The 27,527-nt window shown below is 38.6% G+C and overlaps 1 protein-coding gene across 1 annotated transcript in view; it reads left to right on the top strand.

Annotated features, from left to right (window-relative positions):
* LOC126188390 (uncharacterized) overlaps window positions 1-27,527 on the top strand; it is a 135,374-nt gene that overhangs the window by 27,255 nt on the left and 80,592 nt on the right. The window contains exons 2-4 of the mRNA XM_049929991.1: window positions 6,311-6,517; window positions 6,603-6,796; window positions 14,790-14,991. Coding sequence (XP_049785948.1) covers window positions 6,326-6,517; window positions 6,603-6,796; window positions 14,790-14,991 — 588 coding nt within the window. The 5' untranslated portion in view covers window positions 6,311-6,325. The remainder of the gene's footprint in view (window positions 1-6,310; window positions 6,518-6,602; window positions 6,797-14,789; window positions 14,992-27,527) is intronic.

The following is a 27,527-nucleotide window of genomic DNA, read 5'->3' as shown; positions in this document are numbered from 1 at the left end:
TTCCTCTAAGCGACCCATGAATAGGTTGGCGTACGAGGGGGCCATCCTGGTACCCATGGCTGTTCCCTTTAATTGTTGGTATGTCTGGCCTTAAAAAGTGAAGAAGTTGTGGGTCAGGATGAAGCTGGCTAAGGTAATGAGGAAAGAGGTTTTAGGTAGGGCGGCAGGTGATCGGCGTGAAAGGAAGTGCTCCATCGCAGCGAGGCCCTGGACATGCGGAATATTTGTGTATAAGGAAGTGGCATCAATGGTTACAAGGATGGTTTCCGGGGGTAAGAGATTGGGTAGGGATTCCAGGCGTTCGAGAAAGTGGTTGGTGTCTTTGATGAAGGATGGGAGACTGCATGTACTGGGTTGAAGGTGTTGATCTACGTAGGCAGAGATGCGTTCTGTGGGGGCTTGGTAACCAGCTACAATGGGACGGCCGGGATGATTGGGTTTGTGAATTTTGGGAAGAAGGTAGAAGGTAGGGGTGCGGAGTGTTGGTGGGGTCAGGAGGTTGATGGAGTCAGGTGAAAGGTTTTGTAGGGGGCCTAAGGTTCTGAGGATTCCTTGAAGCTCCGCCTGGACATCAGGAATGGGATTACCATGGCAAACTTTGTAAGTAGTGTTGTCTGAAAGCTGACACAGTCCCTCAGCCACGTACTCCCGACGATCAAGTACCACAGTCGTGGAACCCTTGTCCGCCGGAAGAATGACGATGGATTGGTCAGCCTTCAGATCACGGATAGCCTGGGCTTCAGCAGTGGTGATGTTGGGAGTAGGATTAAGGTTTTTTAAGAAGGACTGAGAGGCAAGGCTGGAAGTCAGAAATTCCTGGAAGGTTAGGAGAGGGTGATTTTGAGGAAGAGGAGGTGGGTCCCGCTGTGACGGAGGACGGAACTGTTCCAGGCATGGTTCAATTTGGATAGTATCTTGGGGAGTTGGATAATTAGGAGTAGGATTAGGATCATTTTTTGCCACGAAGAAAAATGAAGATGAAAGGATTTGGGTTTTAAGGGAGAGGGTACTCTTTCCTGACGAAGCAACCGTTGGTTGCGAAAGCTAGAATTTGGTGTGTATGTTTGTGTTTGTTTGTGTGTCTATCAACGTGCCAGCGCTTTCGTTTGGTAAGTCACATCATCTTTGTTTTATATATATAAATTCAAAACAAGAAAAGAGATCGTTTCCTAAAGGTAACAAAAAACATTGTAAAGGTTCACTTTTTCTTTTGCGGTAATGATTCTCTGACACTTTCTATTATTATGCTGTGTTTGCTACATAAAATCACAGTTACGTTTCTCTAGAAACAGGTGCTTCTTCGTACAAATTTTTAGAATGACTTTTTTTCACAAACTTTCTATCATCTAGTAAAAGGCTTTGTTATGACTCAAGAAATTATCCAAATATAGGTGCTAGAGATAAAGAATTTTCCAATGGGATGAATGACAGAATTCAAAGCATGTACTGGCTGGTGCCTAAGGACAAAGAAGTGGTCATATGTTACGACACAGAATGATGCTAGCTCAATAACTGCCCACAACATATGACAAGAAACTACTTGCATAGCAGTGTCATATAATCATCCTAAGGAAACAACACAACTAATTGCTAGGCCAAATGACAACACCCTTCAGATGCCATTAAGATGGTGCTTGACAGGATGGTGGATTAATAAATATTATCACTCCTCTTCACCTGCAAATATCTAGTTATATGCTTTCTTTTGGTGGCAATTGTTAAAACTGATTGGGAAAAATTGCAGGTTGTCTTGAGTTTCAGCATTTCATTGACAGGGATCAGCAACATTATTTAAATTTCTTAAAGCATTTATTAATGGTTCTGTGAACAGTTACAGTATTTATTAGGTGACTAGTTTTGAATGATACAGGATGATTTTCAAGCCTGGCCTACCGAGGCTGTGCTGACAGCATGATATTATTAATAAACATTCAGTGGCAACACATGCTCTATAAGTGTTTGCAGGATGAAAAATTTATAGACCATGTGTTTATTGTTGTTATTAAGATCAGGCTCTGTCAGTGCAGCCTCAGTAGGTCAGGCTTGAAAATGAACCTGTAAGGTTCAGAACTAGTTGCCTAATAAATACATAGAAGAATGGACCTGCAAAATCAGACAAATATCCTTAATGTCAGTTTACTGCACAATTTTTGAGTGTGTTCTATGAATATAACAAATTTCATAAAGACAGAAAAGCTTCTGTCTACAAATCAGCACAGATTTAGAAAGCACTTCTGTGACACACAGCTTGTTGTTGTCTTAAGATATCCTGTGAATCATGAATGAAGGGCAACACGCAATAAAATAGTCCTAGATTTCCAGAAAGTGCTTAACATAGTGCCCCAACACAGATGGTTAATGAAGGGTGGAGCACATTAAGTTCCCAAATAGGAGTGTGGCTTCACTAGTGTGGGCTGGAGCAAATCCAGCCACACTCAGATTAGAACTAGTAAACTTATTGCAATTTCTTATTTCCGTCAGTGATCATAAAGTTTTTCAGTCCTTAGACTACATGGTTGCAGTGATGGCCATCTTCAGATCTGCAGCAAAACATGGGAAATCCAGATATAACTAGTGGACAGTTTACATCTTGAAACAATAAAATATGCCATAATAAAAAGTATTACTTCAGAGATGTGGAAACAGGCTTAAAATGTGGTGAGGTACTTGTGTTTTACAACATATTATAATAAAATGAAGCCCTAGTGGCATTGTCAAGAAATACATGCAAAATCAGCTTACCTTTGTTAAATGTATTTAAAATTTGTTATACACTAAGCTGCAGTGCCACCAGTCATTATGTTAGCAATGTTACTGTTCAAAATGAACTGAGGTATAGCAGAGACAAAATGTTTGTTGTAGACACATGAGATATCACTACTGTTAGTTCATTCATGTTCATTGCTTTTTATAATTGTACAAACCCCAATATAAAGGGAAAAGTACGGTAAATGTATTGAAAAATGTGAAGTTAGATGGGGTTTTAAAGTTAACACTACCCAAAAACTTGGTGAAAGATGGAGCTGAAAAGTGCACATTACAGATTTGATGATGACTGTGTGGTGTACAGGATTGACTGTAATAATTGTCATAAGTATTGTGTTGACCAAACGAGCTACTCTTTCATTGTAAGGTTTAAGAAGCACATACAGGTACGTAACAAAAATGCCTTTGGGTACAATTTAGAAGAAACTCACCATACTACAGTGTGTGTTGAGAATAGTACACTTCTGGAAATTGAAATAAGAACACCGTGAATTCATTGTCCCAGGAAGGGGAAACTTTATTGACACATTCCTGGGGTCAGATACATCACATGATCACACTGACAGAACCACAGGCACATAGACACAGGCAACAGAGCATGCACAATGTCGGCACTAGTACAGTGTATATCCACCTTTCGCAGCAATGCAGGCTGCTATTCTCCCATGGAGACGATCGTAGAGATGCTGGATGTAGTCCTGTGGAACGGCTTGCCATGCCATTTCCACCTGGCGCCTCAGTTGGACCAGCGTTCGTGCTGGACGTGCAGACCGCGTGAGACGACGCTTCATCCAGTCCCAAACATGCTCAATGGGGGACAGATCCGGAGATCTTGCTGGCCAGGGTAGTTGACTTACACCTTCTAGAGCACGTTGGGTGGCACGGGATACATGCGGACGTGCATTGTCCTGTTGGAACAGCAAGTTCCCTTGCCGGTCTAGGAATGGTAGAACGATGGATTCGATGACGGTTTGGATGTACCGTGCACTATTCAGTGTCCCCTCGACGATCACCAGTGGTGTACGGCCAGTGTAGGAGATCGCTCCCCACACCATGATGCCGGGTGTTGGCCCTGTGTGCCTCGGTCGTATGCAGTCCTGATTGTGGCGCTCACCTGCACGGCGCCAAACACGCATACGACCATCATTGGCACCAAGGCAGAAGCGACTCTCATCGCTGAAGACGGCACGTCTCCATTCGTCCCTCCATTCACGCCTGTCGTGACACCACTGGAGGCGGGCTGCACGATGTTGGGGCGTGAGCGGAAGACGGCCTAACGGTGTGCGGGACCGTAGCCCTGCTTCATGGAGATGGTTGCGAATGGTCCTCGCCGATACCCCAGGAGCAACAGTGTCCCTAATTTGCTGGGAAGTGGCGGTGCGGTCCCCTACGGCACTGCGTAGGATCCTACGGTCTTGGCGTGCATCCGTGCGTCGCTGCGGTCCGGTCCCAGGTAGACGGGCACGTGCACCTTCCGCCGACCACTGGCGACAACATCGATGTACTGTGGAGACCTCACGCCCCACGTGTTGAGCAATTCGGCGGTACGTCCACCCAGCCTCCCGCATGCCCACTATACGCCCTCGCTCAAAGTCCGTCAACTGCACATACGGTTCACGTCCACGCTGTCGCGGCATGCTAGCAGTGTTAAAGACTGCGATGGAGCTCCGTATGCCACGGCAAACTGGCTGACACTGACGGCGGCGGTGCACAAATGCTGCGCAGCTAGCGCCATTCGACGGCCAACACCGCGGTTCCTGGTGTGTCCGCTGTGCCGTGCGTGTGATCATTGCTTGTACAGCCCTCTCGCAGTGTCCGGAGCAAGTATGGTGGGTCTGACACACTGGTGTCAATGTGTTCTTTTTTCCATTTCCAGGAGTGTATATGTATTCTCCACAGAACATAAAAAGGCCATACTCTTGATTTGTTAGAAGAGCTGGAAATTTATAAAGCCAAAAAATGGGAGCCAGCAAGAGTGCGCAATGGGCAGCTTGATTTTGTACCTAATGCCTACTTCAGTTATTTGATAATGTTTTACATTAATCATTGAATTCCTTTTGTATGTGTATCTTGCTCTCTCATTATTTAGTATGGAGTGCATGACATATTCATTCCATCTTCTTCCACTGATCACAGTATTCTTGTATTTGATGGTCCCTTCCCTTTTCTGTAGTTCATATCAATGACTATAATCTTCTTGGTTGGTACAGTGTTTTATTCTTTTCTTGGTATAGTATTTCAAAGGGTAAGAGAGGCCACTGGCAGTTAAGTTCCTCAAATTACTACTCATTCTGCATTCTGGCAGCTATGACAACAAAGGGCACTGATTACTTCAGACTACTGTTTAATCTTTTTGGCTTGTTCTGTAGTTATTTTATCGATCATATTATTTTGTTAGCTCTGTAAGCTTGTTCTTGCCTATGTTATATTTTTATCTAAAATCACCACAACAATGTTTCAAAGTCATATAGTGTCACTTTTCCTTTTTAACAAGTCTAAAATTTAGTGTTATTTGTGTTTCAATTTGTTAAATTTCATTAATTTTATTATTGTAATAACTTCTACATCTTACACTCCTCCTCCTCCTCCTCCTCCTCCTCCTCCGTCTATTGGCACAAGAACACTGGTAAACACTACCACCCTGCATTTGTCCCTCAGTTCCTTATTGTTCTCTGTAAAGCCTTTGCACCATCAATAGCAGAATGATTGACCCTACTTGTATTGCTTTTTCAGTGTGTATTGTTTCCAGGACTGTTTTGTGCATACTTACAATGACTTTTGCTAACATGTGGACTTTGATTTTGACTGGTCATTCACTTTTTGAATTCAGTCGTCACCCACTGGAACTGCCCGTTTGTTTCACTGGTCTGTCTGTCACTGCCAGTGCAAGTGATCATAAACTGTGTTCTGTCTAGGCAGAGGGAGATAGAAAAATCACTCCTGTGGGACATCAATCCATAACTCTCACATGAACCAATAATTTAAAATGATACACTCATCTTGTAATATGCAGATATGTCTATGTAGTACTCAAAAATCAATGGAAAATCCAGGATTGAATGTAACAATATTGTGAAAAGCAAAGTTGCCACTCACTGTATAGTGGAGATGTTGAGTTGTCTATCATGACTCAGCATCTGTGTATGTATCACAAATTTTCCCTGTTTACTCAAAACTAAATTGAACCCAAAAATTAATATTTTGTCATGAGACAGTGTTTTCTACACCTTGTACTACATATCACCACCTCCTTCATGTAAACAGTCTTTGCTAATTTTGTTGTTGCATTATGAAATTTGTTGTGAGTGAAGTTATCATTTCAAAAGTAAATATTTATGCCACATATTATTGACACTTAACCATTGGCACAGCTTAGTTTGTTCCCAGTTAGTTCTTACATACACATACCGATCATTATGTTCTGCAATCCATGAACAATTGTGAAAACATTTTTCCTGATTTTTTAAGTAACTCAAAGAAATTTTCCTTTTTGAATACCTGAGTATTTTTTAAGGATATCAGTTATTGTTTGTATATTTTTCAGTCCTTGGTTTTGAAAATGATTAAGAGGAGGAAAGAAAACACCTTTCTAGTCTCTGAAGACTTAAATGCTGCAAGAGATTTGGCATCAGAGTTAATCAGCAGGAGGATTATAACTGCAGGAGGGCCACTGGAGAAAATTTGGATAGCATGTGCTCTTAGTGAAATTACAGCTGTTATTAAAACTCCATTATCAGTACAAAATGAATTGGTATGTCATTCAAACTTCTACATTTTTGTTATTCATTATGAAAATTTTTAAGGAAGGAATGACCTATCTTACTCCTTTATTTCAGGTTACACTTACATTTATTGTGGAGCAGTTAGAAGAAATAATAAGTGAGGAACTGGAAATACGTAACTCTTGTGTTATACTCATGAAGTCTTTAGTTGAGACAAACATTCTTTGCCTGTGTTTTTCTTTGGACCAGTCAGATGATGTAGAAAGATTCCTCATAAGAGTTTTTGACATTATGTTTCTGTTAGTTAGGTGAGTTTTATATGTTACAATCCTTAAAAAATTCAGTTTTGTCTGATAAACAAAAATGAGGATAGGTAACTACTCACTTGAAGCTGGCTGCATGATGCATGATGCTCACGCACATGCACAGAGATGGGAGAAAGGGGAAGGAAGCAAGTTCAGTTAAGTTCATTTTATTTTTAGAATTAAAGTGGAAAAATTAATCCTAAAGTTTTACGTACAGGTCATTTTGAATGTGGCCACAGTAACTTCTCTCCTTATCTGTGTGTTCCTGTGCTGATTCCCACATTAGAAGACACAGCAGATATGATAATAAATTAAAAAATTGTTTCTCTTCAAGTAAAGAAACAATATATTCTCATTATCATTCTACAGACTATACTGTAGTGCTATATACTCTGTTCATAGTTACCAATAAAGAACCCTCTAGTATTGCTTTTTTAAATTATCAAGTATACCTAAATAAATAAAATAAATTATTGCAACAAAAGACAGCTTCTTTTATTGAACTCAAGCCATCAGTCAATGGATTTTCCAGCATAAAGATTATATATATAAAAAAGCCCTTTCTTGAAGTCTGTTACCAGAATATAATAAAATGTGAGTTTGTTTATGTTATACTAAAACTTCATTAAGTGTTCACATATTCACCACATTTAACCCACATTCTTCTTAGAGGAACTGATTTTTAACAATTCTCTTTTCATTAGCAAGTGCAGGTCCATCATGTGGAAGTATGACACCAAATACTAAATTCCTGTTAATTTATCTATTCCCCTCAAGATAGTAACAGTGTTTCTTTTCTTCTGGAGGCTCTTCTTCCTTTGTTGTATAGCAATGTTGTGTTATACAGAAGTAGCTACTATAGTAATCATTGATGATGTTACAGATGTATTTATTCCTAGTGATGGTGCCAGCAATCTCCTTTTACAACTCCATACTTTTGTTTGGCATTGTTTCTGGTATTAATATGTGCCCTGTTATAATTTTCTCCTCCTTGATTTCTTGGATTTAAGAATGCAATTAGAAGGGATGGTTAGAGTCTGTATCGATTAGTCATGTACTACAGGTTGCAGATGTTGATCAACTAAGGCTGATTTACATTCAGTGGATGCTTGGAAACCAGCAACTATGGGACAGCCAGGATTATTTGGTTTTTACATAATAGGAGGAAGGCTGATAGTGCATGATTTGGGTGGGAAACAAATTCTATGAATTGAGATGTTAGTACTTGCGAGGGGCCTTAGTTTATGAGGAGGGACGGTAGATTAGTCTGTACCACAAAGATAAGATCTTCATGGCATATGCAGTATGTAGAAGTGTCAGAAAACTGGTCTAGACCCTCACTTATGTAATCTCATGTCAAGCACCACAGTGATAGATCGCTTGTCTGCCATGAAGTTAATGATGTAGTCATCAGTTTTTGTGGAGCAAAGAGTGTTTTGTAGTTCTGAAGAGGAAAGGTTATGGTCATATGGTAGGGACCTGAGAAAGGGTTGTAAAACAGTGCTGGGTGTTAAGGATTCTTGGAAAGCTTGGAAATGGTGATTTTGGGGTAGTGGTGGTGGATCAAGTTGGGATCATGGTCTGATCTGTTAGTCAGGATTCAATGTCTGGTTTACTGTTGGAAAGGTTCTGAGACTGAGTTGAAAAGGTATAATTCCAGTTGACATTACAAGCGAAGAAAAGTAGGCTTTTAGCCAAAGCACCATGATTCAATGCTGGTTTAGAGCTGATTCTCATAATACAGGTAATTCAGGTGGTGAGAGGGACTCAGATGAGAGCTTGAGAACAATTCACTTTTGTGGAGGCAATGGTGAAGGCTGGGGGTTATGGAGGTTGCCAAGCTTGGTTGTAGAACCCCATAGTATTTATGTGCACAGAGAAGCAGCCGATCATACATTGTCACCCGCAAATCTATTGCATGGGCCAAACTCATCTCTGGCACAGTGTCGATGTGAAGTAACTGGCCCTATATCACAGCAGCTGGTGATGTTTCAGTATCCATACCATTCCCCAGACACGCAGCAAGAATTTTCCGTATTTCCCACACGGTGGCTGTTGCCCCACCCTGCCCTGCCCCAGTTGTTCAGGAGAAAGTAGGATAGCTTTTTGAGGTGAAGTCTGGTCTGTTGTTGCAGTTCAAAGTTGGCTTGGTGGATAATACCATCCAAGGAAATGTGAGGGGCAGATAACAGCAGGACTTTGTAGGAGGAGAGAACTCTGGTGGAGTGGAAATTGACAGATGTGGTATGTAGGTCACTGATACACCTGGTAAGTGCAAGAGATCGCTGTATTTGACACTGTAAAAGGGTCTCTTGAAGAGTGGGATTACATCCAGAAATAGGGACTTTCAATGTTAGGTCTTTGGGGATAACTCCCAGGGACAAGCAGTGTCCAAGAAACTAAATGTAGGATCTTAGTTTAGTTGGTGTAAAAGCATGTTTCTGAAAAGATTGAGTATAATGTAATGGAATTCATCATCATGACAAAGGATAAGGGTTTAGAATATTAAGAGATTGTGGGAGTAGTGAAGAGAAGCAGAGAGCAAAAAATGGAGGACAAACAAGCAAGAAGCCCAGAAAAATCAAAAAATGTAGAAAAATCAGAAAAAATTGAACAAAACTCATGATCAGGCAAGGGTTAACAAGAGGTAGTGAGAGAATGAGAAAAGTGGACTATTTATAGTAAGAAAAAACTGCTATTTATTGTGTTAATTAAGAAAGTTATGAAAGACGTGACAATGGACAAAAGCTTAAAAATAGGGCAAATAAAGAGGATGTCGTTGGAGAAAAAATCTTCTGTGGGGCATAAAATAATGCAGGTGGTGACAGCAACAGTCAAAGCACGAAAGAATGACTTAGATGCTAAGGTAAGTGGCAAGAAGTAAAGTGGTGTCAAATATGGAATTAAATCAGCAAAAGACAATCAAGCTGATGACATGCAGTGGATAATAAACTGTTGAGTTATATGAAAGTTCATAAATAAAAAGTGACACATTTAAGCATGTGGAATTCACTACAAGAAAATATAGGAACATAAAGTAGATCAATAATAGGCAATACAGGTAAGCAAATGACTGAACGTGCACAAAAAATTGAAAACAGATGGTAGTTTGAAAAAGATCAACAACAACAAAGACTGAAAATTGGGTTACAAGGAATGATGGCAGCAAGGGATAATATATCAACGAAAATGATTGATTTTGAAAATGTAATATAATTGGACAGATTTAAAAAATGTACTCACAAAGTGCTGGCAGAAGAAAAGCCGCACAGAAGTTAGGGAAATGTGCAAACTTTCACAGCAACTGGCTCCTTTTGGCATAAGTGTTCAAGGGAAAGGAAGAGTGTTGAAGGAAGAGGACTGGCAAGGAAATGGGAAGAGCTATAGATAAGTTAACCAGAACCCCAAGTCAGGGGACTTACCGAATGGGATGAGAAGTAAAGACTGGTCATTAGTGGAAGATAGTGCTATAAGCAAGGCACTTATTACTGGGGGGAAAAAAAGAAACATGACACAATAGTTAATAAAAGTGAAAAGCTAAGTGCATTATATGTGATGGGCAGGTGAAGGAAGGGGAGGGGGGGGGGGGGGAATAGACAGATTAGAATATAAGACATAGAAAACTAAATGAAATGAAGAAAAGAAATAGGTACCGGAAAGAAATGCTATGAAATTAAGATACATTTTGGCCCACTGGATGGTGAGAACCAAGCACACAGTTTGATGCCTGTTCCCTTGCAGAGTTCTGAGAAACTGGTGTCAGCAGGAAGAATCTAGATGGTGCGTGTGGTGAAATATGCACTGAGATCATGTTCGTCATGATGTAGAGCATGCTATGCAATAGGATATTGTTTTTTGCCATCTTACACAATCTATTCATGTCCATTCATACTAACTGATACATCAGTTTGGAAGATGGAGCAGTGTTAACATAATGACCAGTACATGATAAGTCTCATTGCATATGTGGTCTCCCTTTGATAGTACAGGGTGTCCATAATGAATAGAAAGAGAACCACGGCACGGAATGACATCAGATTTGAACAGCATATTATTCATTCAGGAAATGGTCACGGAACAACAAAATTATGAAAAATTTTCCAGCCAATGGAGCTGTGAGCATCTTAACATAAATGTGGGCAGCTACAAATGACAGATGTATCAGAACATGATCACTGTGGTTTACTGTGCATTACACTGTCTGCACTGTTTAATGTGCATGACTGCAAAAGTTCATCAGTCAACAGTTATGGCACAGTTAGCTAGGTAAACCCATCCACCACATATCACATTGGATGGAAAAAAATTGTTTTAATTGTTCTAAGATCAAAAACTGGATGAGCAGCAAAAGACATCAGTTTTTAAATGTCCTGGTGTCGAAAAACATGTAAAGATAAAATGACAGTGGTTTCAAAGTGTCGTGAGACTGCTGATGCAGGACATGTACAGTAATGCTATCCACAGTTTTCTGCCACTGGTTGAAATCGAGAAACAGCATGCTCCACATCAGATTGGAGAGTCTCAGGGTCATGTTTGGAATGTGATGCACAAGGCGTGTCTTCAATTTTGCTGTGTTCATAATTGGAGCACTGAACACAACATATCTCAGATAACCCCAAAGCTAGAAGTCAAAACAGATTAAGACCAGGTGATCCGGATGGCCAGGCTATAGGAAAATGACAGATGATAATTCTAGCATTTCCAAAATGTACAGAGGAGATCCATCTTGCATAAAAGTAATCCTACCCACATATCCATGTTGTTGAAGGGCTAGAATCATGTTGGTGCACAAAAGACTCTCATAGTGTTGACCAGTGATGGTACAGGTAACAGACTCATCTCCTCAAAAACATTTTGCCCTGTGGTAAATGATGCCATCAACCTGCACCACAGTCAGCTTTGCAGAATGAAGTGGTATCAGTTGATGTGCATACAGATTTTTTTCCCCATGTTCTACAGTTCTGTGTATTGGAATGTCCTTGAAGATGAAAATCAACTTTGTCTATCCCGAATGTTCTATGGCCATTTATTGTCCATTTACTTGCCACCAAGAAAATCTAGAGTAAACATTTGTCTTATTGACAGGTCACCAGGAATCAACTTCTGAACACGGACGATTTTCTATGGGTAGCAATCCAGAATGTTTTGTAGGATTTTATGCACCACGCTTACAGGCATGTCCAACATTAGGTACTCCCCGGGCATTGCATGTTTGCACACCATCACTCAACCACTCCTGCAACACTAAGGACACTTCAACAGATGTCATATCAACTGCTTTCCTCTCTCTGCTACACTGCACTTCAAAAGACATGTCTTTTCAAAGTTTATAACCATTTCCTCCATATCCTTAGCAGACATTGAACCAGTGCCATTCTTCACAACATTGAGTGTCCAGCTCTTCTGCAGGGCTACCAGCACACAGTCACCTTTGCATACAAGAGCTTCACAAGCAGTGCATGGTCCTTCATTGAGACAGTCATGTTGGGTCTCTCAGACACAAACTGAGAGACAGCAATGTGCCATGCATCTCTTTGTGTGTACATCCATCCATTGGTCAGTTTTTGTTCCATGACATTTCCCCTTGCATCAGTAATATGCTGTTTAAATTTAACGTAATTAAGAGTAGTGGTTCTCTTTCTACAGCGTTTTGAAACTGTAACTTTGCCTATGGACATGCTGTATATGGTAAGCCAGTGACAGGGCTGGTACAGGTGGTTGTAGGAAGGTGCATAGGGCAAGCTGTGCAGTAGGGACAGTCATAGGGGGTAGGACCCACATGGCAGGGGAATAGGTATAGAATGTGAGCAGGAGATTGTGAAGATTGGGGAGGGAGCAGGGAGTGCAAAAAGTTATTCTAGATGTTGTAGGTAAAATGCTGAAGTGAATGGAACTCATTTCTGTGCATGATTTTAGGCCAGTATGGGCTTTGAAGTTGCTGATTAGTACATTCAGGTCAGGATAGTATTGAGTGACAAGAGGAGTGCAGAATCAAGGTTGGATATGATGGCTAGGGAAATCTGCCTTTGAAGTAGGCTGGTCGAATAATTACTTGAAATGAAGGCTGAGGTGAGAGTTGTGGTGTATTACTGTAAGTGTGCTGGTCCATCCAAAAAACAGCTTGGCAGTACACCTTTTCTCACTCAGTACTGTCTTGACCTTTGACCTAAAATAATGGCCTGAAATGAGGTCCATTTTACCCACTTCACATAGAATAGCTTTTCATCCATCTACCCCATCCCCAGTTCCAACTATAGTCTGTTCAGATGCTATGTCCCTTCTGCACTTATTTCCGTACCTTACATCTCCTACCCCTGTGGTTGCCCTCCTGTAAAAAGTCCTGGGCATTCTCCAATCACCACCCATACCAGCCCTTCAAATGGCAAAACATATACTACCAAAGGGACAACCACCTGTGAAATGACAGATCTTGTACCACTTATTACGTAACTGCTTGGCCTTCCGCATTGGTATAACTACCATTAAGTTACCGTTTGGAATGAATGAGCATAGACGGAGAGTGTATACTGGCAACACGCAATAACTTGGTGCAGAGAATGCTCTAAAACATCTACTGTCATGGCCTCGGTGCCTGTTTCACCACACATTCCATCTGGATTCTGTCTCCTGAAACCAATTTCTCAAATCTCCAAAGGTGGTATTTGGCTTTACATCATGTGCTTGGTTCTTGGCATCCACCTTGTCTAAATTTGTTCATTTATTTAGTGTCACAACTGCTTGTTAGTAACAATTCTTTCCTTCACTCCCTTTTAGTTTGTTTATCTTATATTTTCTAACCTGTCTATCCACCCTCCTTCCCCTCACACCAGTCTATCACATATAATGCACTTAGCTTTCCACTCTTATTAACACCTGCATGATTGTTTTCAGAAATTTGTCTCACTTATAACCCTATTTCCACTTTTAAGCTCTCTGGTTTTCAGATCTCATCCTGTGCAGTCCTTAAAGATCGGTTGTCCCTTCTCATACTGTTCGGGAATTCTCCACTGACCTTGGTTTCTGAGCGAATTTTGCAAACTCTCCCCATTTCCTAAACCCCTACAGCCCTTTCCCTTCATCCATGTTCGTTTCCCTTCATCCATGTTCGTTTCCCTTCATCCATGTTCGTTTCCCTTCATCCATGTTCGTTTCCCTTCATCCATGTTCGTTTCCCTTCATCCATGTTCGTTTCCCTTCATCCATGTTCGTTTCCCTTCATCCATGTTCGTTTCCCTTCATCCATGTTCGTTTCCCTTCATCCATGTTCGTTTCCCTTCATCCATGTTCGTTTCCCTTCATCCATGTTCGTTTCCCTTCATCCATGTTCGTTTCCCTTCATCCATGTTCGTTTCCCTTCATCCATGTTCGTTTCCCTTCATCCATGTTCGTTTCCCTTCATCCATGTTCGTTTCCCTTCATCCATGTTTGTTTCCCTTCAGCCCTTCTGCCAGGAGCTGCTACTGGCTGTGAAAGTTTGCACATTTCCCCAAGTTTTATGTGTGATTCCGTCTGCTGCCATTTGATGAGTAAATCTGAACACATATCCAATTGTATTATGTACAGTAATGAGGTTCGTTCTTAACAAAATTTACAAATTTATTTTTTGTACTTAACTCATGTTACTGTGATCAAATTTGATGAAATGTACAGTGAAGGATATTGGTGGTATGCCAGGAAACATTAAAAGTTTGCTTTTTCCAGCATAACTCCAGCAAAACTTATGTTCAACCTATTTACTCTGTCCCTACAGAGTGCCAACAATGTTTTTTCAAACCTTATGCATTGGTAATAAGTCACTTTCTGTAATTTGGCATATATTTGTAAGATTTGGTGCTGTTAAATAAATTACCTTATTAACTTTGACATTTTAAAAAGTAAATGTTTGTCTAGAATTATGAAGCATGCATCCAAAACAGTGGAGCTCCTGCAGTAAAATTACACTGTATTGTGGCATTAAAAAAAGTGTAAAGATTTGTATGTTTTCCTTTCTTTCTAGATATGACAAGGATTGTGATATAAAGGAACACATCTATGAAATTCTAAGGCAGCTTTGCCATAAAATGGCAATAAACAGATTTCCTGCACAGTGTGTGGATATTGTTCTACATCATTTTCTTTATGAAAAAGTGAATGATGCTTTCTTGTTGGCATACAAAGTAATTAGCAGTATTCCAGCTTTTGTGCAATCTCTATGTAGAGTAAGTACCTTTTTTCTTCAATAATCATTGATGTCTGCCAAGGTGGATATGTCTGTCATGTTATTGATAGAGGTACTACAGTTGGTAGGGAAAGATGGATTTTCCACCTGTTCTGTTGGCAAAATTTCTATTTTATAAAGTTAGGAAAGCACATGAATTACACCATAACAACCAAGATCATTATGAAATTATAAGAATCATCTCAACATAAAGAAACAAATATGCCATATCTAACTCTGCAAACACTTTTCATTTAATATTTTTCTTCTACATAGTTATAGCATTTCAAATTTCAGAAACTTGCACACTGTTCATATTATATGATCTTGTCTAGATTAGTGAATAACTTTTTTCAAAATTTCCAGGTTTCTAACAATAACATTTTTGTGTTTATTTTTACAATCAGTTTAGTTTGAATCTGATAGATAGCATGCCTAAGAACATTACCTGCATCTACTAATAAACATGCTGTTAAGGAATATTGTTAACACTTGGGTGGATGACATTATATTTGGCAGCTAGAGCAGGAATGTGAATCATATTGGGCCTTGTATAGACGTCAGAAAGTCCCTCATATTCCATGGAGAGAGATGTTAGGTATGAGGAATGAGGAATGAAGCTGAAAGAACATATTTTAAGTAATATTTTGTTCCTCCAAATACAATCTTAATAGAGCAGAAGGAATTAAACAACAAAGTCTTTTGAATTCAATTTTAACTCCACTGTATTACCCAAGAGACTTTTAACATGTTCTTGCAGGTTGATGGAAACTTAAATGCCCATACATCTGACTCATTTCTGATAAAATTGTAGTAAACATATTTTGTACAGTATTTGGAAAAAAGTAAACAATTGGTATCAACAAGACTCCAGCCGGCACCCAACTCTTGGTCCGTCGCCGGCTGGCTCCTGCCAACCCGAGAGGCAGTGTGGTTTCAGTTGCCTGAGACTGCCATCGCTTGCTCATGTGCATGCATGTGTGTCTGTTTTTGATGAAAGCCTTAATGGCTGAAAGCTATAATTGTGTCTTTTTGTTGTGCCTATCTGCAACTCAGCATCTCCGCTATATGGTGAGCAGCAATTTTCCTTCTCATAATGTTGTTACATTACATGCTGGATTTTCCATTGTTTGAAAGATAATGAAGTGTTCTATTATTTTTGATGATCTGCAATTTGAAAGACAATTGCACACTATACAGTACTCAATGTTGCCTAGTTCAAAAATAGAACATCAATATAGTTACACCGCATTTGTTTATATAGACTTATCTTTTTCATTACTCAATCATGTCTGTCAGCTCCATTATTTTGCTTAAATTTTTGACCTGATTAGCTAATGGAGTGCATTCTCAAAAAAAAAAAAAAAAAATCCCTACTGCAGAGACAGGCTTCCTAACCATTAAGACCCTAACATTATTCATTATTTTACTATTTCATTATTAGCAACATTTATCTTTCAGATATTTTTCCAGGTCTCTTTTGGTACCTTTTACATTTGGGTCGTCCATACCTTTCCATATTTTATTTACAAATTTCATGCCCATACAGTATGGGGTTTTTTCATATGATTTTAATTGGTGGGTAGGTAACATGTAGCTTGTTCTATATCTAGTATCATATTGATGCAAGAAGCAGCTACCCTCAAAAAGTTGTGATTTTTTTTTTTTTTTTTTTTTTGTGAAAGTGAGAGTTTCATAGATGTATATGTCTGGAATGCTCATTAGATCTAGTTTTACAAATAAAGGTTTACAATGTTGCTTTGATTTTGCTCCCACCATTGCTCGGATGATTCTGTTTTGTAGTCTAAAAGCTCTAAGCAACCTTTTTTTTTTTTTCCCAGACCGCCCAGAAAATTATACTATATGTAATGACTGAAACAAAATATGCATTATATACAGTTTTTCTTACAGCTAAATCAGTAAAACGATAAAAGATATTTGTAATAACACAAAGCTATTCAGTCGACCCAGTATGTAGTCCACATGGTGACTCCATAACAGGTTTTTATTGACTAATACGCCAAGGAATTTGACGCAGTCTGCAGTCTCTAATTTTTTGTCCATATACCTTATTTCACTTATAGACTGTGCAGATTGTTTTGTGGTGAAATGAACAACTTCTGTTTTTGTAAAATTTAATGTCAAGTTATTGTTTTTGACCCATGTCTCTGCTTCCCAAAGTGTTTGTTCAATATTACAAATTAGGTCTACCTCATTTTTACAACAGACTACAGCTGTTGCATCATCTGCTTAGAGGATAGTATCTGACTGAACCTGGCATGGCATATTATTGATATAATACGGAAAAAGTAGAGGCCCTAATATTGAACCCTGTGGAACACCTGATTGTGTTTTCAGCCAGAGAGAAATTTCTTGCCGCTGATATTAATAAGTACTCTCTGTTTCCTGTTTTCAAAGTATGATGACATCCAGCTAAGAGATTTGCCTTGTAAACCATAGCGTGCCAATTTTTGGAGAAGCAGGTCATGATTTACTGTGTCGAAGGCTTTGTACAGGTCACAAAAGATCAGCTGACTTTTGTGACTAATTCATTTATTGCATGGATTATGCTGCGGCCTTTTCTGAAACCATTTTGATTGCATAATATAATGCTGTTTGATGAATTGTGGTTTTCAATCTGATCACATGCAGCTCTTTCAAATATTTTTGAGAAAATTGGTAACAGTGAGAGTGGCCTATAGTTGCCCAATTCACCTTGTTTGCCTTTTTTATGTACTCGCTGAACTTCTGCATATTTTAATCGATCTGGGAAACATCCCTCATCAAAAGATTGGTTGATTTTGGAAGAGAGTGGATATGCAATACTGTGACGGACTATTTCTATTATTTCAGTGGGGCCTCATCTCACCCCACAGATTTTGAATTTTTTAGGGACGTTATTGGAAGATAGTGATCATCAGGTATGTCTTAATATCTCCAAACCCATGGAAGGATTGCCAGAAAGTGAAGCTATGACTAAAACGGCTCACAACAAGCCTAGCAGTAGATGGGTAACTGTAAAATCGAAGGGAGCTCTTACAAACATATTAACAATAAATATAGGCAGGACTTTGTGTTACCATTAAATAACAAATATAATTCGCTTCAAAACACAGATGACATAGAAACTGTATCAGCATACTCAGCTGATAAGGTGTTGCAGGATATTCAAAACTTAGCAAATAGCCAAGTAAAATATAAAGAAAAATGTAAAATCAAGATTTATTCAGACAGTTACACCAGAGGATTAGCAGCTATATTAATGGAAAGCAGACCTCATGTGTTTAATGAATTTGAAAGAGAGGGTAGCATTAAATCAGGAGCTGGTTTATGAGACATTTCGACATCAATCAAGAAAGAAAGTACAGCCCTCATGGACAGAGACTTTGTAGTGGTAATGGCCGGAGCAATCGACATCAGCAGAAATGAAAGGAAGATAGCTACTCAGACACTGAAGAAGACTCTCAGAGTGTTAATCCACACCAACATGATTGTCGTTAATGTGCCTCATCAACATGATTTGCCCCAGTGGTCATGTGTGAATAAGGAAGTGGAGCAGACCAACAAGGAGTACAAAGCTATCTGTAAGCACTTTAAGAATGTTTCCTTAATTAACACCAGTAGTTGCAGCAGAGAATGGCATACCAGGCATGATCAACATTTTAATGTTGATGTGTTTTAAGTGATAGAATTCTTGCAATAATATTGGATAAGCTAGAGAAGGAAAAAGACCAGTAATGTGTTTGGATTACATTTCTACTGAGATGACAAAAAACTTACATGCATAGACCAGGCTGGGTGTCCTAATAACATAAGGACACAACTTGGTCAACTTTTATGTGGTAACATTAGGTCATGACAACTAACAGAATATTCAAAAAAAGAAATGCCTAAATTAGAGTTTAAAGTAAGCTACCTCAATATTCAGGGTATGACAGATAAAAACTTAAAAGTGAACAAATTTTCAAATGAAAACATGGTAAATATTCTATGTTTAAGTGAACATTGGTGTAAAGAGGATGAGCTTGGGTACAAAGTATTGGATGATTACACACTACTTAGTTGCTATTGCAATATATGCAAAAACACCTCTTGCACCAAATGGTGGCAGGATAGCAAGTTTTGATGCCCTGCAGGACAGAAAAACAGTGACAGAGCTCAAAAATGTGCTTCGACAATTTAACCTGTATTATGTTAACTGCAAACCTACCAGAGGCTCATCCTGTCTAGACAACATATTTACAAATATTAAGAGAACTTGTTTGTCCACTGGTGTAATTAGTTTTCCTTACTCAGACCATGATGCAGTATATCTTAGTCTTAGTAATGTAACTTCAGACTGCACCAAACCAGAAACTAAAATTGTTATTACTAGACCAGTGAGCAGAGAGAGGATTAATAGGTTTAGACATGCCCTCACCTATTTCAGTTGGGACACACGTTTTATTGGGCTTCAACACTGTTCAGCTGATATTGTTTTCACCGAGTTTTTCTCCATATTTTTAAATATATTTGAAAATAGCATCCCTCTGAAAAAGTGTACAGTGAATATTAGTAGTAATTACAAGAAAAGAAAAACGAAGGAATGGTATACTCCACAGTTAGGGCAACTGAAAAATACTGTTGTGCTGTATTCTATTCTGTACAAAACCAATAGATCAGAAATTGTATGCTAAAGCTAAATACAAGTATAGGAAGACAATAAATGAAGCAAAGAAACTGTATAACATAGTAAACATTGAAAAATCTAACAATAAATGCATAAAGGCCTGAAGTGTAATAAACTCCATTGCACACACTAAACAGAAAGAGGAAATCGCCATTATCCCAGAAGAATTTAACAAATATTGCATTCAGCCCATTGAAGAAATCAGTACTTCAATAACCAAATCCCCTGAAAATGCACTTAGTATTATGGACAGCTGCTTTGAAAAGCTTCCTCCAAGCACCTTCACTTTCAAAGAAGTGAGCCCAAATAATATCCAAAAATAGTGAAAAATTTCAAACCTTCAGTTAGTATTGATTACTATGATATGTCATGTAATTTGTTAAAAGATGTTGATTGTGTGATTTATCCTTCAACTTTTTGTGTTAACTAATGCCTCATTCAAAGTAAGTTCCCTGATGTACTACAAATTTGTAGAGTTGTGCCCATATATGAAAAAGGGGAAAAGAACTGTCCCGCTAGTTAGACCTACATCCAGTTTTTCAAAAATTTTAGAAACAATTATGTATGAGCAAGTTAGTTTCTACTTGGGTAAACTAAATATAATTAGTGATAAACAGTTTGGATTTAGGAAAGGTAAATCCACAACAGATGCAATGTACTCCCCTTAAAAATAGTCCTAAATGTGTTTGAGGCTAGGGACTATGCCCTGACTACATTTTGTGACCTGAGCAGAGCCTTTGACTGTGTAGAGCATGACACTGTGTCGAATAAGCTAGTTTACTATGGTTTTGATGACAACAGTATAAATATGTTCTAGAGAACTGTCAACAAGTTGTGTGTATTGGAAGGGAGAAATCAAATTTGGTTAATGTTGGGTACGAAGTGCCTCAAGGGTCAGTGCTTTTACCTTTACTGTTTATATTAATGATTAATGACCTGCCCTCACTTATAAATTCTCACACAATATTGTATGCTGATGACACAACGTTTCTATATAAAAGCTCTGATCTAGGCACACTGAAAACACTGACCAAATATACCCTTTCTAAGTCCTCATTATGGTTCAAAGTTAATGGCTTCTTACTAAATGAAAGCAAAACCCAGACACTTTACTTTAGCCTCAAAGAGATTCCTAACTACCAAAAATTAGAAACGGTAAAATTTCTAGGTGTTACTATTGACAATAAATCGACATGGGAACCACACATTAAAAAAAAAAAATATATATATATATATATATATATATATATATATATATATATATATATATATATATATATATATATATATATATATATATATATATATATATTCTCTGCCCAAACTCTTTGCCTTTACAAATGTCTGCTTGTGTCTGTGTATATGCGGATGGATATATGTGTGTGTGTGTGCGAGTGTATACCTGTCCTTTTTTCCCCCTAAGGTAAGTCTTTCCGCTCCCGGGATTGGAATGACTCCTTACCCTCTCCCTTAAAACCCATATCCTTTTGTCTTTCCTTCTCCTTCCCTCTTTCCTGACGAGGCAACCGTTGGTTGCGAAAGCTAGATTTTTGTGTGTATGTTTGTGTTTGTTAGTGTGTCTATCGACCTGCCAGCGCTTTTGTTTGGTAAGTCTCATCATCTTTCTTTTTAAATATATTTTTCCTACGTGGAATGTTTCCCTCTATTATATATATATATATATATATATATATATATATATATATATATATATATATATATATATATATATATATACGGTTATAATAGAAAGAAACATTCCACGAAGGAAAAATATATTTAAAAACAAAGATGATGTGACTTACCAAATGAAAGTGCTGGCAGGTCGACAGACACACAAACAAACACAAACATACACACAAAATCCAAGCTTTCGCAACCAACGGTTGCCTCGTCAGGAAAGAGGGAAGGAGAAGGAAAGACAAAAGGATATGGGTTTTAAGGGAGAGGGTAAGGAGTCATTCCAATCCCGGGAGCGGAAAGACTTACCTTAGGGGGAAAAAAGGACAGGTATACACTCGCACACACACACATATCCATCCACACATACACAGACACAAGCAGACATTTGTAAAGGCAAAGAGTTTGGGCAGAGATGTCAGTCGGGACGGAAGTACAGAGGCAAAGATGATGTTGAAAGACAGGTGAGGTATGAGCGGCGGCAGATTGAAATTAGAAATTAGCGGAGATTGAGGCCTGGCGGATAGCGAGAAGAGAGGATATGCTGAAGGGCAAGTTCCCATCTCCGGAGTTCTGACAGGTTGGTGTTAGTGGGAAGTATCCAGATAACCCGGACGGTGTAACACTGTGCCAAGATGTGCTGGCCGTGCACCAGGGCATGTTTAGCCACAGGGTGATCCTCATTACCAACAAACACTGTCTGCCTGTGTCCATTCATGCGAATGGACAGTTTGTTGCTGGTCATTCCCACATAGAATGCATCACAGTGTAGGCAGGTCAGTTGGTAGATCACGTGGGTGCTTTCACACGTGGCTCTGCCTTTGATTGTGTACACCTTCCGGGTTACAGGACTGGAGTAGGTGGTGGTGGGAGGGTGCATGGGACAGGTTTTACACCGGGGGCGGTTACAAGGGTAGGAGCCAGAGGGTAGGGAAGGTGGTTTGGGGATTTCATAGGGATGAACCAAGAGGTTACGAAGGTTAGGTGGACGGCGGAAAGACACTCTTGGTGGAGTGGGGAGGATTTCATGAAGGATGGATCTCATTTTCCTGCCCTGAAATGAGATCCATCCTTCATGAAATCCTCCCCTTCGTAACCTCTTGGTTCATCCCTATGAAATCCCCAAACCACCTTCCCTACCCTCTGGCTCCTACCCTTGTAACCGCCCCCGGTGTAAAACCTGTCCCATGCACCCTCCCACCACCACCTACTCCAGTCCTGTAACCCGGAAGGTGTACACAATCAAAGGCAGAGCCACGTGTGAAAGCACCCACGTGATCTACCAACTGACCTGCCTACACTGTGATGCATTCTATGTGGGAATGACCAGCAACAAACTGTCCATTCGCATGAATGGACACAGGCAGACAGTGTTTGTTGGTAATGAGAATCACCCTGTGGCTAAACATGCCCTGGTGCACAGCCAGCACATCTTGGCACAGTGTTACACCGTCCGGGTTATCTGGATACTTCCCACTAACACCAACCTGTCAGAACTCCGGAGATGGGAACTTGCCCTTCAGCATATCCTCTCTTCTCGCTATCCGCCAGGCCTCAATCTCCGCTAATTTCTAATTTCAATCTGCCGCCGCTCATACCTCACCTGTCTTTCAACATCATCTTTGCCTCTGTACTTCCGTCCCGACTGACATCTCTGCCCAAACTCTTTGCCTTTACAAATGTCTGCTTGTGTCTGTGTATGTGTGGATGGATATGTGTGTGTGTGCGAGTGTATACCTGTCCTTTTTTCCCCCTAAGGTAAGTCTTTCCGCTCCCGGGATTGGAATGACTCCTTACCCTCTCCCTTAAAACCCATATCCTTTTGTCTTTCCTTCTCCTTCCCTCTTTCCTGACGAGGCAACCGTTGGTTGCGAAAGCTTGGATTTTGTGTGTATGTTTGTGTTTGTTTGTGTGTCTGTCGACCTGCCAGCACTTTCATTTGGTAAGTCACATCATCTTTGTTTATATATATATATATATATATATATATATATATATATATATATATATATATATATATATATATATTCAAAAAGAAAGATGATGAGACTTACCGAACAAAAGCGCTGGCAGGTCGATAGACACACAAACATACACACAAAATTCTGGCTTTCGCAACCAACGGTTGCCTGTGTCTATCGACCTGCCAGCGCTTTTGTTCGGTAAGTCTCATCATCTTTCTTTTTGAATATATTTTTCCCACGTGGAATGTTTCCCTCATTATATTCCTATTTTTTATATATATATATATATATATATATATATATATATATATATATATATAGGCTAGGCTTTTAAGAGTTATTTATCTAATTAGGAATTTAAATGACATGTTCCCAATTACTGTGTGAAATCAGTATATTTTGCCTTCTTCCAAAGCATCATCTCTTATGGAATTCTACTGTGGGGTAGTAGCTGTCATGTAAATGATATTTTACTTTTACAGAAGAAAGTAATAAGAATAATAACGGATTCTGATAAAATACAACATTGTAAACCTGTGTTTATTAAATTGCAGTGTCTTACCGTAGTAAACTTATTCATCTACGGTGTTTTATTGTACATTATAAACAATGTCTCTAATTTTGTGTTGAAAAGTGATATTCATAACCATAATACTAGAAACAGAACATCTGTAGACGTGCCATGTCATAGATTATCAAAATTACAGAACTCCTACCTAGTTCTTCGACTAAGTGCTGACTTAAAGAACTGCCTGTAAATATTTTTAAAGCTAAATTATACAAGCTACTACTGAACAATCTGTTTTACACCACTGATGACTTTCTTTTGAAGATGAAAATACTGTATTCTAACGTGTACCTATTTTATGTAAACCAATTTACATTGATATAGTAGTTTATGTAGAAATACATGCTCTTGACTTTCTCTATTGCTGTAATCAGTCAAATGACAATAAATTTTTATCATTATTTCTTTCCTTTCTCAGACATTATGTCTGGTTAAAAATGGAAAGTGATGCAGACCTTCATCAAGTGTGAGTTCCTTTTAACTGTATGATATATGTTACATTGCATTTAGGAACTTTCGGGTAATTAAACATGTATCAATAATTACAGATTTCTGTAGCTGTATATATACGTTTGGATGTGGCTGTATTGCGTTGATGTAACGGTGGATATTGTGTGGTATGACTCCTGTAGTTGATAGTATAATTGGTATAATGTCAACTTTATCCTGATGCCACATGTCCTTGACTTCCTCAGCCAGTTGGATGTATTTTCCAATTTTTTCTCCTCTTTTCTTCTGTATATTTGTTGTATTGGGTACGGATATTTTGATTAGTTGTGTTAATATCTTCTTTTTATTGGTGAGTATGATGTCGGGTTTGTTATGTGGTGTTGTTTTATCTGTTGTAATGGTTCTGTTCCAGTATAATTTGTATTCATCATTCTCCAGTACATTTTGTGGTGCATACTTGTATATGGGAACGTGTTGTATTATTAGTTTATGTTGTATGGCAAGTTGTTGATGTATTATTTTTGCTACATTGTCATGTCTTCTGGTGTATTCTGTATTTGCTAGTATTGTACATCCGTTTGTGATGTGATCTACTGTTTCTATTTGTATGCAAAGTCTGCATTTATCTGTTGTGGTATTGGGATCTTCAATAATATGCTTGCTGTAATATCTGGTTGTTTGATCCTGTATTGCAATCATGAATCCCTCCATCTCACTGTATATATTACCTTTCTTAGCCATGTGTTGGATGCGGCTTGATCGATGTGTGGCTGTGTTAGATGATACGGGTGCTTGCTACGTAGTGTTTTCTTTTTCCAATTTACTTTCTTCGTATCTGTTGACGTTATCTGATCTAAAGGGTTGTAGAAGTGGTTATGAAATTGCAATGGTGTAGCCAATGTATTTATATGAGTGATTGCTTTGTCTATTTTGCTAGTTTCTGCTTGTTCTAGAAAGAATTTTCTTAAATTGTCTACCTGTCCATAATGTAGGTTTTTTATGTCGATGAATCCCCTTCCTCATTCCTTTCTGCTTAATGTGAATCTTTCTGTTGCTGAATGTATGTGATGTATTCTATATTTGTGGCATTGTGATTGTGTAAGTGTATTGAGTGCTTCTAGGTCTGTGTTACTCCATTTCACTACTTCAAATGAGTAGGTCAATATTGGTATAGCATAAATATTTATAGCTTTTGTCTTGTTTCTTGCTGTCGATTCTGTTTTCAGTATTTTTGTTAGTCTTTGTCTATATTTCTCTTTTAGTTCTTCTTTAATATTTATATTATCTATTCCTATTTTTTGTTGTATCCTAGATATTTATAGGCATCTGTTTTTTCCATCGCTTCTATGCAGTCGCTGTGGTTATCCAATATGTAATCTTCTTGTTTAGTGTGTTTTCCCTTGACCATGCTACTTTCCTTACATTTGTCTGTTCCAAAAGCCATATTTATATCATTGCTGAATACTTCTGTTATCTTTAGTAATCGGTTGAGTTGTTGATTGGTTGCTGCCAGTAGTTTTAGATCATCCATGTATAGCAAATGTGTGATTTTGTGTGGGTATGTTCCAGTAATATTATATCCATAATTTATATTATTTAGCATGTTGGATAGTGGGTTCAGAGGAAGACAGAACCAGAAAGGACTTATTGAGTCTCCTTGGTATATCCCACACTTAATCTGTATTTGCTGTGATGTGATATTATTTGAATTTGTTTGGATATTAAGTGTGGTTTTCCAGTTTTTCATTACTATGTTTAAAAACTGTATCAATTTAGGATCTACTTTGTGTATTTCCAATATCTGTAGTAACCATGAGTGGGGTACACTATCAAAGGCTTTTTGGTAATCAATGTATGCGTAGTGTAGGGACCTTTGTTTAGTTTTAGCTTGATATGTCACCTCTGTATCTATTATCAGTTGCTCTTTACATCCTCGTGCTCCTTTGCAGCAGCCTTTTTGTTCCTCATTTATAATTTTGTTCTGTGTTGTATGTGTCATTAATTTCTGTGTGATGGCTGAAGTTAATATTTTGTATATTGTTGGTAGGCATGTTATGGGGCGATATTTAGCTGGGTTTGCTGTGTCTGCTTGATCTTTAGGTTTCAGATAGGTTATTCCATGTGCAAGTGTATCAGGGAATGTGTATGGGTCTGCAATGTAACTGTTAAATAATTTAGTTAGATGTGAATGTGTTGAGGTGAACTTCTTTAGCCAGAAATTTGCTATTTTATCATTTCCAGGGGCTTTCCAATTGTGTGTAGAATTAATTGCTCGGGTGACTTCATGTTGCAAAATTATCACTTCAGGCATTTGTGGTATCATCTTGAATGTGTGTGTTTCTTCTTGTATCCACCGAGCATGTCTGTTATGTTGTACCGGGTTTGACCATATGTTGCTCCAGAACTGTTCCATGTCTGTTATGTTTGGTGGATTGTCTATTTTAATGTGTGTGTTATCCATTGTCTGGTAAAATCTCTTTTGGTTTGAGTTGAATGTTTGGTTATGTTTCCTTCTATTTCCACTTTTTTTGTATCTTCTAAGTCGTTTGGCTAATGCTTGTAATTTCTGCTTTTTTTCATCTAATTGCTCTATTGCTTCTTCTTGTGAGATTTTACCTAACCTTTTTCGTTTTTTGTCTGATATTTCATTTCTTATAAATTGTTTTAGCTGTCCGATGTCTCTTCTCAGTTTTTCTATTCTGATCTGTAGCCTGTGTTGCCATGCTGGTTTTGTGGGTTTCTTCTGTGTGTTGGTTTGTTCTGATCTCTGCCTAGTGTGTATATTTAGTGTAGTGAGTGCTTCTATATAAACCAGTAGTTGTAACTCTTCCATAGTTGTGTTTTCATATATTTTGTTGTGTATGATTGTGTTGATAGTTTTTATTGTTGTTTCGACTTGTGGGTTATTTGGTGGTCTATGCAAGAATGGTCTAATGTCTGTATTTGTGTCTTTGTATTCTATATATGTCAGCTGAAATTTCTCTTCTATATCTAACACGTGTGTCTCTTCGTGTACTATTTGTGCTTGTTCTGGTGGCTGTCTTAAGATTTCGTTTTCCTCTGATTGTTTAATTGATGCGTGTTGTTCTTTGTTTGTTTGCTCTGGGATGTTTGAGTCCATTACTGTATTTTCTTCTTCTTCTGATTGCACATTATTTTGTTCCAGTATTTGTTGTACTTGTTGTTTGATGTCTTCTAATTCTGAC

Source organism: Schistocerca cancellata, chromosome 5 (genome assembly GCF_023864275.1).
Source record: "Schistocerca cancellata isolate TAMUIC-IGC-003103 chromosome 5, iqSchCanc2.1, whole genome shotgun sequence".
Lineage (NCBI taxonomy): Eukaryota > Metazoa > Arthropoda > Insecta > Orthoptera > Acrididae > Schistocerca > Schistocerca cancellata.
The sequence above is the reverse complement of the archived record's forward strand: the minus strand, read 5'-3'. Positions and strand labels throughout refer to the sequence as shown.